This window comes from Pteropus medius, unplaced genomic scaffold (assembly GCF_902729225.1).
Source record: "Pteropus medius unplaced genomic scaffold, Ma_sr-lr_union100, whole genome shotgun sequence".
Lineage (NCBI taxonomy): Eukaryota > Metazoa > Chordata > Mammalia > Chiroptera > Pteropodidae > Pteropus > Pteropus medius.
This window is the reverse complement of record NW_024346202.1, coordinates 51034-65231: the sequence shown is the minus strand read 5'-3', so window position 1 is coordinate 65231 and position 14198 is coordinate 51034. Positions and strand designations below refer to the sequence as shown.

The 14198-nt window shown below is 36.2% G+C and overlaps 1 protein-coding gene across 1 annotated transcript in view; it reads right to left on the bottom strand.

Moving 5' to 3' along the window:
* The window catches only part of LOC120613061 (ankyrin repeat domain-containing protein 26-like), a 51009-nt gene that overhangs the window by 25852 nt on the left and 10959 nt on the right, over positions 1-14198 (bottom strand). The window contains exons 6-10 of the mRNA XM_039875700.1: positions 10431-10503; positions 3929-3989; positions 3717-3835; positions 693-822; positions 325-374 (exon numbers count right to left, since the gene is read on the bottom strand). Of these exons, the coding sequence (XP_039731634.1) occupies positions 325-374; positions 693-822; positions 3717-3835; positions 3929-3989; positions 10431-10503 (433 nt within the window). The remainder of the gene's footprint in view (positions 1-324; positions 375-692; positions 823-3716; positions 3836-3928; positions 3990-10430; positions 10504-14198) is intronic.

Sequence of the window (14198 nt, the reverse complement as noted above, 5' to 3'; positions counted from 1 at the left end):
CATACATTTGGCCATAGGTTGAGCTGGAATAATTCTCCTCTTTTTAGATAAACTTCAGAACCCAAACTAATTTCTTATAACTTTGAAGCCTCAGTATTTTATACTACACTGTACTAATTTCATTAAGCAAATCTTACAAGTTAGCAAAATTGCACTATGCAGTATTATTCTATTTAGCAATTGGTAATTTTATTAATTATAGGTCAAAAAACATGAGAAAATAATTCGTATGGGAAATGCAGAGGTGAGAAAGTAAAGTCAAAGCATACTTTTTGTGTTCGAACATCACTCAATGCTGATATTTAAAATAATAAAAGACAATACCTCAGAATCCCAAGGTGATTCTTCATCTTCCTTTTTTCCCAAACCTAATGCTGACATTTAATAATAAAATGTAGTTATAGATACATTCATGTGAGCATTTATTACTATATAAATTTTAAATATATATACAAGACTATCTCCAATCATAAATATTTCAATAAAATTAAAGTAAAAAAGAGCAGAAAAGAATTTCAGAGGGGTGAAGCATTTACAAGAAGAAAAAGTTGTAGTAGTTGGGATACTTTTGAAGAAAAACAGCAAAAAGAAATGCTTAAAGAAATAGATACAATATTTGGATTTACACACTTTAGATTTGTTTATATCAGCATTTAAGCATAGAACAAATTGATAGATCATCACCAAATTACCATTTGTATCATTTTCATGTGTTCCATCAGCACAAATCAAAATGTCATTATTTGTTTGCTTTTGTGGAGCACTTTCGATAATATTAATACCATTTTCTTCATTTCCAGTTGCTGGCTTTGTTTCTTCTTCCTATGAAAATAAAAGAAAACAAAACCAAAACCCAACATCAGAACACATCGTATTCATTCACTAGCTCGCTCACTCACTCACTCAGGAAGACAATAAACTTTTTCTCTATCAAATTATAGGAACTAGCCTGGGAAAAACAAGAAATAGAAATAAAATTTGTGTCCTATCTTCTAGTAGGGTAGAGATACATGAAAACGGTAAGAACAGAAAATATCCTTTGCTACGTCTACAACTGAAGTAAGGAAAGTACAGTAAGGGAGACAGCAGTTAGCTATAACTGACATACTCAGGAAATGCACAAAGATAGGGGCTGTACCTTGAAAGATAACCTAAGTACAGAGGGTGGTCAGGAAGGGCATTCTAGAAAGGGCAGCATGAGCAAAACATGAGGTAAGTCAGTGTACCCAAGTAATATGGTAAAATTGGAACATTGAGAATGAAATGGAGAGGTAAAACTGAAGAAGCAGAGTCAGACCAAACAAGGCAAGAGTCATGCTGGCTCATGAATTTTACATTCGTGTAATGGGAAGCCATTAAATAAACACAGGAGTTACATTGTCTCGAATATATTTTAGAAGAATCCTTCTGGCAGCAATGTAAACATGAATATAAGAAAACAAAATAAGAAAAAGAATTATATGATCATATCCATAGATGCAGAAAAAGCATTTGATAATACGGCATCCATTTCTGAATAAAACATTTAATAAAATGGGTGTAGAAGGAAAGTACCCCAACATCATAAAGGCCATATATGACAAACCCTCAGCTAACATCATACTTAACGGTCCAGATAAGGAACAAGACATGGTTTCCCATTTTCACCACTTTTATTCAATATGGTGTTGAGAGCCCTAGCTAGAGAAATCAGGCAAGAGAAAGGAATAAAAGGCATCCAAATTGGGCATGAAGAAGTCAAATTCTCACCTTTTGAAAAGCCTCTTCAATAAATGGTGCTTGGAAAATTGGAAAGTCACATGCAAAAGAGCAAAAATAGACTGCTATCTGTAACAATATACCAGAACGAACCCAAAATAGATCGAAGATCTAAATATAAGACCTGAAACAATATATTGCATAGAACAAAACATACATACTGAACTCATGGACCTTGGATTTAGAGAGGATTTTATGAATTTGATATCAAAGGCAAGAAAAGTAAAAGCAAAAACAAATGAATGGGAAAATATCAAACTAGAAAGCATTTGCACAGCAAAAGAAACCACCAAAACAACAGGCAACCAATTGAATGAATGAAGCTATTTGCAACAAACTCCTCTGATAAGAGGCTATTCAAAATGTATAGAGAACTCATAAAACTCAATAATAATAAAAAAAAAATCCAGTGAAAAATGGGCAGAGGACCTGAACAGACACTTCTCCCAAGAAGACCTACAAATGGCCAAAAAACATATGAAAAGATGCTGAACATCGCTAGCTATTAGGGAGATTGAAATCAAAACCACAATGAATAACAACCACAGAACTAGTAATAGCAGATGTTGGAGAGGTTGTGGGGAAAAAGGAACCCTTAAGACACAGCTCCTGGCATGTAAGTTGGTAAAGCCACTATGGGAAACAGGATGGAGATTTCTCAAAAAATTACGAATAGAACTAGAATATGACCGAGCAATCCCTCTTCCGGGTATCTACCCCCCAAATTTGCAAACATCCATAAAGATAGATGCACCCCGATGTTCACAGCAGCCTTATTCATGATGGCCAAGATGTGGAAACAAACGAAATGCACCTTGATACATAATTGGATAAAGAAGGTACGGTACACATATACAATGGAATGTTACTAGACCATGAGATGAAATAATGTCATTTTTGACAAGACGGATGGATCTTGAGATTATCTTGATAAGTAAAATAAGTCAGACAGAAAACATTGAGAACCATATGATTTCACTCACATGTGGGATATAAAACTGACAGCAACAAATGAACAAGATGAACAGGGACCCATAGACAGACAACAGTTCAGTAGTTACCACAGGGGAAGAGGGAAGAGGGGAGGCAGATAAGGGTAAAGGGAGTCAAATATAAGGTGATGGAAGTAAATTTAACTTTGGGTAGTGAACACACAATGCAGAATACATATGATGTATTATTGACTTGTATCCTGGAAATTTGTATAATTGTTTTATCCAGGTCACCCTAATAAATTTAATTTTAAAAAGTGTTTTTCAAGAGATGGAAAAGCTGCGGTGGTATTAGGTTAAAGGGAAAGAATGTTACATTTGAATGTTGGATGAGCAGACAAACAGATTCAGTGTGTACCTAACAGACCACGGAACTCTCAAATTGGCTTGAAGAAGGTCAAAGAGAAAGAATAGGAATGAACTTGAGCTTATAAGTGAGGATAAAAAAAAAATTTTTCAAATTAAAACTTCAACTACCAAAAAATATGAGAATGAAATATTCCTTCAGTTCCTCATAAAAATCAGCTATAAGTCATTGAGAAAAGTCTGAGCATTTTTTTTTTCATTACTTGGCTTTCTTTCTTTAATTTGCTTTTAAAATAATTGTTATCATATTTTATAATCTGGCAGGTTCTGGCTCTCCCTTAACCCCCTATTTCTGTTGCATCTTTATAATAATCTTTCATCTTGACTTTCTAATTAAATCTTGATTTTCATTCTGCCTTTCTCAAATGAATTTTTCTCCTTCACCCCACTCCTCATCTACTTTCTAGTGCTTTCTAATTCTTTCCTTCTGTAACGGCATAAATAAGAATTGTTTACTTTCAAGAACTTTTATAAGTCCCAATCTTGTATATATCTCTCTCTCTCTCTTGTTATTACGCTTGTTTTCTATTATCATTTTGAGCACTTTCATTTCTTGCTAGGATACTTTTCATTATATGGAAAATCATGAGGCGAACAAACCTGTACTGCAGTTGATGGTTTGGGAAGGGTTGCACTCCCATCTTCATTTTCACGATGAGCTTGATCGTCCTCAGATGAGGTCTCCTTCACGTTCCTCAAAGTGCCATATTTTTCTTCTACTACAGTAAAAACAAAGTAAAGAGTACGTGAAAATATCTGTAACTTCGAGTCAGTGAATGACGTAAGAAACAGTCAGTCATCAAATAACTTACTGTTTTTCAGTGCTTGCTGAACAACAGACATTATCTTTGCTACGCTTGGATTCACGACATTCTAGAAGAAAATTCATAGCTTTAAGTATCACATTTGCTAACAAGAATGATAATAGTCACCATTACTGTGTGATCTCACAGAAAGAACACAGGCTTTGGGCTCATGTAGGTATCCCAGTTCTGCCCCACAGAAACCTACATCTTCTCATGGGTTGAGGATTATGACAGAGGACATAGTAACCCAAATATATTACTTTCCTGACCACTAAATGATTATTATCCAAGTACCATGATATCCATTAAACTATGAAACTTACCCCGAGGCAGTTTAGAGTACTACAGAACAAAAACTAACATTAAGAAATTGAAATTAATTATTTGTTATCTTTTGAAATGTGTTTGCATGATTTTTATTGACATGAACTAATTCTTGTGGGGGAAAATACGAGAGTTTAGGTGTTAGTAGTATCCTATGTAGATGGGTTGGATTAGCAAACATTCTGTTTGTCAAAACCATAGATTGTTCAAATTCAGCTCCTTCTAATAAAGAGAAAAAAAAAGAATAAACCTGTGAGGCAATAATTAATGAATGTAAGCCAATAATAATAAACAGGAAACCAGGGCCACATAGGTTGAAAATTGAGGCAGAGAGAGACGTACCAAAGAAAAACAGACACTGAAGAAATTTCTTCTGCAAATAAAAAATTATTCTAGAGATAAATCAGAAAAAAAAGGTAGAGAATGAAGAAGAAGGAGAAAAATGAGATATGGCCAGTCAATCAAGTATAAAACTAAGCATGGGAAAAAAACAGAAGCATAAGTACAATAAGGTATGTGGAGAAATATATACATATATATAATGTCAGTATATATATGTATACATATTATTAACATCAATACATATGGGAATATACTAAGAACAAAAGCCTCTGCTTTATATATTTTTACTATATTACATATTAAATATATACTATTTTATAAAAATATATAAATTATATATAAACTATATATGTTATATATAAACAGAAAATTTGATAAAATATGTACATATATTACATGTAAAAATATATATAAAATTTATAAACATATATAAATATGTAAAACAAGGCTTCTGTTCATAGGAGATTCTGTAATAATACTTATATTGCTCTATGATTATTTGTTTATAAATACTACAGTAATAAAAAGTTTAATTGTGTCAGTATAAAATAAGTCATTCAATTATTTGAACATGGTCATCTATGATGATCTGAAAGCTATAAATTACCACTAAAGAGATAAAAAACTAGAAAAAGAAATGTTCCTAACACATCTACTTTCCACTTGAGGAAGTACTTGGTAATCAAAATTCTAAGAAGACATGTATGGCTTGAAAATATGTATTTAATGCAATTTGAGATGGGGTTAAGTAAAGGCTGACAATTTTAATCCAGAATCTTAAATTCACGTTTGAAGGACACTAAAATATATCCTACTTTCTTACCTTATCACTTATTATTTATTTTCCTCTTATTTATGCCATATTTCCTAAATATAACTCAATTGAATTTATAAGTCTTACACATTAAAAGGGAATATAAGTTTAAGCCTTATTTCTAGGTATTCAAATAGATTTTATTTTGATATTTTATACCTTATATATGACTTGTAACATTTTATTATGCAAAACACTATTTCCTTTGTTCATTTTTTTACATTTAAACTATTCAAATGCTTCTTCCATACAAGACCTTATCCTAGGTCCTCCAGGATATGCACGATTATGTTTCCTAACCTCTAGTAGCTTATAGTGATGCAAGGATTTTTAAATGAGTATTTGAATAACTATAAAAAAACATCTGAAATTTCAGAATGTGATATACGGACTCCGGGTAGATCATTTTTAACACCTACAGTACAAAAATATCTGGTTTCTGTCATGCTTGTGGAATAAGTAAATGCTATGATTGATTCTTTCCACAACCACATCAAAATTACAATGAAATTATGGAACAACCAGCCTTGAGAACCACCTGAGGACTAGCTGAACAGAACCCATATCTAAGGATATACAGAAAAACCAGGTCAAGACTGGTAAAAGGCTGAAGACTTTGGAATGGGCTGGACCCACACGCACGTGTGGTGGTTAAAAACAAGGAGGGATAGCTCAGCTGTGGAGGTCCACACTGAGGAGCGAGGAGTCCTAGCCCCACACCAGACTCCCAGGTGGGAGCATCAGTACTGGGAAGAGAAGTATCCACAAAATCTGCCTGTAAAACTCAGCAGGGATTCAGTCCAGGTGAGAAGGGTGGCCGCTAGAGTGCCAGGAGTTTATCATGAAGCGCCCACGCACAGACTTACTCCCTAACAGAGGCACAAGCTCTGAGCTCCGATGCTGGGCAGCAGCTCGAAAGACATCAGGTATATTTGGAAGGGAACTGAATTGCCCAGCTTCAGGGCAAGGGCTGAAAAGGCGGCTCTCTCCCTCTTTTTGTTCCTTCATTGAGCCCTAACTCCTCAGACCAATAGGTGGGCGACATTGTTTCATTGTGTAGACCCCTTCCCACACCGCCAGCAGGCTGGCACCACTGCTGCTTTGCTGAGCCCTCACCAACCCAGCCTGCAGGTGTGGCCAGGCTCCAAATCTGAGTGTCCATCAAACTCGCCCCACCCTGGTGATTCTCTCAGAACTGGTTCCACTCAACTTACAAACAGGTCTTAAACAGGGCCAATGGCTTTTACTCACAGGTGGCTGGCCTCTCTCAAAGGTCTACAAATCCCAAAATGTAGGACCTGGCCTCTGTGTGCTCTGTACCTCTTGCTTAACAGCCACCAGCCCAGCAGTGTTGGAAGTGGCCTCCGTTTGCAGCACAGCTCAAGAGCCTCCAAGCCCAGCACAGGCAGCTACTAACCACGGATCACTTTGTAGCTTCTACAAGGTAACCCTAGGTTGGGCACCAGCAGTAGCTGACCTGGGCCTGCACAGGGACCTATCCCAAGAGGCTCAAGAACCAACACATCTAGTCACCAGCATTAGACCACACCAGAGCAACGTACAGCTAGCTCCACACATGACACGCCCAAAGAATGGACTCAGCAGACACCAGAGACCTGTCCTAGCCAATCCCACACAAAACAACTCATCCACTATAATCACGGCCATTCCTCACATTTAGTAGCAGAAAGTCAATTCCACACACTGACATACCAAAAGCAATCAAGGCTCAACTACAACAGAAGGGCACAGACAACCCACACAAGAGGCATTTCCAGAGCACTGGGCTTAGGTGACAAAGAGATGTTGCCACTGAGCCCCACGGGACACCAACTATATAAGGCCACTCTGCCAAAACTGGGTGACTTAACAGACCTACCTAATATGTAGAAACAAACACAGGGAGACAGCAAAAATGAGGAGATAAAGAAACATGTTTCTAATGAAAGCACAGGAAAAAAAACTCTGAAAAATAACTAAACATAATAGAGGTCAACAATCTACCAGAGTTCAAAATACTATTTGTAAGGATGCTCAATCAACTTAGGGGTAGAAGAGATGAACTAGGTGAGAACTTCAGCAAAGGGATAGAAACATAAAAAGGACATAGATACCACAAAAAAGAACCAGTCAGAAATGAAGAAGACAATAACCAAAATGAAGAATTTGTTCAAGGAAATCAATATCAGATTAGATGAAGCAGAGGATCACATCAGCGATTTAGAAGACAAGGTAGTGGAAAATACCCAATAAGAACAGCAAAATGAAAAAAACAAGAGAGAGATTAGTTTAAGGGATCTCTGGGATAAATCAAGCATACCAATATTTGCATCAAATCGGTACCAGGAGGAGAGAGAGAGCAAGGAATTGAAAATATATTTGAAGAAACAATGACAAGAAAACTTCCCTAACCTGAAGAAGGAAATAGACAAACAAACCCAGGGATCACAAGAGAGTCCCAAACCAAAGAGGTCCACACCAAGGCACATGAAAATTAAAATGCCAATGGGCAAAGACGAGAGAGATTCTTAAAAGCAGCAAAAGAAAAGCATTTAGTTATGTGCAAGGGAGTGCCCATTAGACTGTCAGCTGATCTCTCAACAGAAACTTTGCAGGCCAGAAGCAATTGGCAGTAAGTAGTCAAAGTGATGAAAAGCAAGACCCTACAACCAAGAGTACTGTATCCGGCAAGGTTATCACTTAGTATGGAAGGAGAGATAAAGAAGTACCCAGAAAAGAAAAAGCTACAGGAGTTTATCACTAGCAAACAAGTATTACAAGAAATGTCAAAGGGACATCTTGAAGAAGAGGGAAAAAAGATCAAATATACAAATAATAAAATCGAAATAACTACAAAGCTAATAATAATTACTTTAAATGCAAACGAATGATATGCTCCAATCCAAAGACATAGGGTGGCTGAAGAGATAAGAGAACAAAACCCATACATGTGACACCAAACCAAAGTGTTTTTGCACAGCAAAGGAAACCATCAACAAAACAAAAAGACACCCTAAGGAATGGGAGAAGATATTCACCAATGACACATCTGATAAGGGCTTAACACCCAAACTATATAAGGAACCCATACAACTTAACATCAAAAATGATCCAATTAAACGATGAGCAGAGAACCTGAGAAGACACTTCTCCAAAGAGGTCATACAGATGGACAAGAGACATATGAAAAGAGGCTCATCATCACTAATCATCAGAGAAATGCAAATTCAAGCCGCAATGAGGCATCACCTTACAAATGCCAGAATGGCTACCAATAAATCAACAAATCACAAGTGTTAGTGAGGGTGTGAAAAATAGGGAACCTTTGTGCACTGTTGGTAGGACTGCAAATTGGTGCAGCCGTGATGGAAAACAGCATGAAGTTTTCTCAAAAAATTAAAAATAGAACTATTACATGACCCTGCAATATCACTCCTCGGTATTTATCCAATTAATCCAAAACACTAATTCAAAAAGATATATGCATTCCTATGTCCCCTGCAGTATTATTTACAATAGCCAAGATAGAGAAGCAGCCTAAGAGTCCATTGATAGATAACTGGATAAAGAAGAGGTGGTACAAATAAAATAAAATATGACCTGGCCATAAAAAATGAAATCTTATTCTTTGCGACAGCATGGATGAACCTAGAGACTATTAGGCTAAGTGAAATAAGTCCAAGAGAGAAAGACAAATACCATATGATTTCACTTATTTGTAGAATCTAAAAAACAACATAAACCAACAAACGAAAGAGAAATAAGCTCATAGGTACAGAGAACAAACTGATAGTGCCAGGTAGGAGGAGGTCGGGAACTGTATGAAAAATTTAAAGTGGTTCAAAAGTACAAATTGGCAGTTACAAAACTAGTCATGAAGTATAGTAAAATCAATATAGCATAGGCAATATAGTCAATAATATTGCCTTAACAGTGTATGGAGTCAGGCGTAACTAGGCTTATCAGGGAGATCACTGTGTAAGTTCTATAGTTCAGCAGTCCCCAATCTTTTTGGCACCACGGACCAGTGCTCCTATGAGAATCTAATGCCTGATGATCTGAGGTGGAGCTGAGGCGGTGATGCTAGCGCTGAGGAGTGGCTACAAATATGGATGAAGCTTCACTTGCTGATCCGTCGCTCACGTCCTGCTAGACAGCCCAGTTCCTCACAGGCCACGGACCGGTACCAGTTCACGGTCCAGGGGTTAGGGATCCCTGCTATAAATGCCTAAACACTAGGCTACACAACTTAAACTAACACAATATTGAAAGTCAAATGTAATTGAAATTGAATATTTTTTTAAACAACAAAAATGAAATGTAAAATATTAACATATGGTTATTAAGTATCTCTGCTTCCAGAAATGGTTATCATTTTAAGCAAAACATGTATTTTTCGATTACATGAAGACTTTTAAATATATTCTTAATGCAATGACTTAGAACATAGTGGAATCCCTTTGTGATATGAGTTTTCATACATTTCTAAATCTCCACAATTTCTAACTTTATTTTAGAGTACAAAAACCCAAGAGAGAAACAAACAAAAAAACTCCCTCTTAACAACTATATCTTACCAAAATAAAAACTGTAAAAAAAACCTTTATATTACATGCTGTATAATATTGGAACTGAAAGGCACAATGAACTTCATGATTATTACAGTAAGTAATTAGATCCATTAAAGATTTCATTTAGGCATGAATAAAAGTCATGTTGGTATAATTTAAGCCACGTTAAGAATCATTATCCTTCACAAAATTCTATTTCTCCTCCATTGAGAGAAACGTTTTTCCAATATAATTTTCCTATCCCATTCTTTTTCTCAGCCTCCACCTTCAGTAATTACTAAAGGAAAAAAAGAAAAAAAACTCAAATATTCATATTTCTATAAAACTGTTTGTTCTGACCAATTTTCCATTACAAACACAAACAATGATAAGCAGACCACGGCTATATTTTCAAGTAAGTCCTACACAAAAACTAAATTCAGAACAGCAAAATTAATTTTATGCAAGAGCATTTTACCTTCGTCTCAAAACAGAAGTCGTCATCGTCTGATTCAGGCCACGAATCATCCACGTCAGGTTTTATTAAACAACTTGAGAGTAAAAATATATGACAAAAATAAGAAAATTCATGTCTTTAAAGGAACAACAAAAAAGGAGGAGTGAATAGTCAGCTAGCTGTATAATAAATAAAGTTTCTTGATATAATTAAATTGAACCTGTTTTAAGTAAAGCTTTTACTTATCAGTTTCTGCCTCCCTTCTCCTAACCTACAAAATACTTGATGAAGACACAAAATTCCCGTAACAAAAAATGACATCCGAGCCTGAGAGTACATTGTTTTCACCAAAAGTCCTGCAGACAGAATTGAAATTTTAAATTATGGTTGATGTAACTTTTGTAACCTGAACTACAACAAATCTGACGACCTAAATCAAGGTAGGAAGATACACTGTCCCTTCTCCATGGTCTCTCCCTGGTTCAAACTATTCTGTGTTAGTCAAAAATGGCAGTCTTGGTTCTTTCCCATGGAAACCACTGCTTAAGGTGACCCCTTTCCTTCTTTTTACCCTCAAACAGTACATGGAGTTCGATGTAATAGCTGAAATGTCTGAAAGTTGAATGTACAAAAGTCAAAGAACAAATGTGCATGCTGCTGTGATCCTTCTCACTCCCAGGTCCCTCTCCGCAGAGCTCCACGGCAGTCCCCAACCCTTAAATCTTCCGCCTCTGAAGGCACAGACGCCTGAAACTAGGATGGGTTCGAGTGACCAAGAGTAGGAGCTCTCCATTTCCTTGCTCCTGGAAAACAAGTTAAATGAGTCGCTCCGTGCTTTCCCTCTTGAAACTTGGATTCTCCTGCTAATTCCATTCCTACCCTGGTCCACTGCGTTCACCAGACCGACTGTCCCCACCTTCCTAAAATTAAAACATTCACCTGCAGGATAATAAAGAAAAAGAATCCTGGGCTTAGAAACCTGAATTTAAATCCCACTTTCATCATTTATTCTATACGCAAAACTAATTCTAATGTGTTTGGGTTTCAAACTCTCCATGTGAATAACCACTGGACAGTATGTTAAACTCCTGTTGAAGTACGAGAGGGTTCTTTGACTAATTAATTGCTAAAATTCCTTAAACCCCTGAAATTCTATGTGCTTTTGATTCGGTCTATCGAAAAAAGGAGAATACATTTGGCAAAAGTGGAAAAAAATAACAGAACAATTGAAACACCAAGAAAAGTAGAGAAGAAAGTAAAAAATTAAGAAAATGCATGGAAGAATAAAAACATTCTCCAGGAAAAAAATAAAAAATCTCCATACTTTTGCAAAGAAGTAGGAAAGGTACTACTAGCCTGAAGGAAAACCTGGACTGGGAAGTCAGTAAGTAGAGAAAATCAATTAGAAATAACCTCTAAATAGATGCTGAATTTAGTTAACATAACATTGTCTACATTGAGATATTCTTCATTTACAGAAAAGTAATTCATCTCAAGAAGAGTAGATATCATTACACCTAAAAACAGTGGCCTGATTAGGCCTTGCCCATGGAAGACCAGGGCTCTGTGGTAAAACAAGGTGCTAAGTTACTGCTGCAATTGTCAAGGATACTAAGACAAATTCTTGGAATAACTGGGCTTTTTAGAAAAACTTTAAATCAGGAGTAACAAATAACTAAATGGGACTCTGAGTTGATCTGATTGCAACCATATTATGATGCAAGTGATATGCAGGAACTTATCAGTATAGGCTGAGAAACAAGACAATGGATTTGGGAGTCAAGCTGACTGAAGGTCAAATCATGGGTCAGACACTTGTGAAGTATACAATCGTGTGTCAATTCATTGACCTCCCTGAACCACAGTTGCCTAATTAATAAAAAGTAGGCTATAATAGCAAAGCTGCTTTGCAAAGCTATTATGATGACACTAGGAGAGAACAAATGTTAGGCACATAATGCAGTGTCTTGCCCAGAGCAGAACCCTCAACAAGTGTTAGTTCCTTTACTTTGTATTCCTTTAGTTAACACATAATTTTTAAAAATCCATAAAATCCTACCTGCGTACAGAATCTCCTTCAGAATGCTCACTCACTATTAAAGAAAAAAGTAAAATATTTTTGAAGTCAAGAATCGAAAAATACAGAACTTTAAACATATTAGACTGACACTATGTTCAAAAGTATTCCTTTGGGACTAGACCTGAGGACTATACTAGAGTGAATATTAAGGATACTAGAGGTAGGCAATTAATACGTTAATAACTTTCACTTACCCACCTATGTGTGTGTATAATGCAAGAAAAAAAGAATAGAATTTATCGAAATTTCATACCTGCAGGTGAATTGCTAATTACAGAGATTTTATAATTCTAACCAAACCCTATCAAGCTGACAGAAAATGTATCATTAGTAGAATCAGTATCATAAGCTAACTATGTCAAACATAAATAGCATAACTTTTCAGGACATCCACCATTAAGAGCAGTTAGAGAGTACACTTATTTAGCTGTAACACATGCAACTTCTCTAGCTCTTCGGTCAAGGACGAAACACCCTATCCTCAGGAAGCTTGGTCTCTAGGCATTATCCTTTGTAGCATGGCAAAACGTGGGAAACAGACGCCTTCTGGCTCTATTTCCAATGTACAATAAGTAAAATCTTATTTGTGATTCCAGTTCTATAAAGTAAAAACTCTTGGGACTCTGTCTTTACGTTGCTAGAGAGTCTGTCTGGACCCACCTCACGGAGCAGGAGGGTCCAAACGGTTAGTGCTGCGCAGTAGTGTGTGATGTCATTTTTCTCAGCTACCCCATTATGTGGCAAATGTTTATAAAAATAATGATTTTTCAGTTAGTAAGGCATATGTCATCAGATCTTAGACTGATGAACAACAACAAGCAAACGAACAAAAACCCACAAAAGACAAAGAACAACTGGAATAACTACATTCAATCATCTTGGGATTTTAATTTTTCAACAATCAAAAAGATACGCACTGTAGGGTTCCAACTATATGACATTAAGGGAAAGGCAAAACTATGAAGACAATAAAAAGATCAGTGGTTTCCAGGTGTTAGGGGGGAAGGGAGGGCTGAATAAGCAGAGCATAGAAGATTTCTAGGGCAGTGAAACTATTCTACATGATACTGTATTGGCGGATACAGGACATTATACATTTGTCAAAACCCATAGACTCTACGACACCAGGAGTGAACTCTAACGCAAGCTACGGGCTCTGGGTGATGATGACGAGTCAGTGCAGGTTCATCGACTGTGATGCATGTACCTCACCGGTGCGGGCTGTCCACAATGAGGGAGACTGGGTTGTGGTGAGATGGTTTATGGGCACTCTCTGTCCTTTCTGCTCAGTTTAGCTGTGGACCTAACTACTCTAAAAAATAAGGCTTATCATTATTTTTAAGTTCAAGGAATCCACTGGACCATATTTTAACATATTAGTGCTGTTTTCAAGACATAGTCACCTTGAAATTTAAGAAAAAGATCTAAGTATCAGAATGTGGGTATGATCTCCACAACTGAAGGAGGCATATGAAAATAGATTAATAAAACAACTTTAATTGCATACATGGGAGAGAAAATAATTGATAAATATGATTGAGCATCTTCCGTTACCATCGCAACAGGGATTTAGTACAACATGAATCAAAACTGAATCATCTCTATAAATTAAAAGACAATTTTTATTCTAATTTTAAATCAGAAATCATTACGCCCATTTTATTTTTAAATTTTATGGGAAAATTCATCAGATAAAATGGAGAGATTTT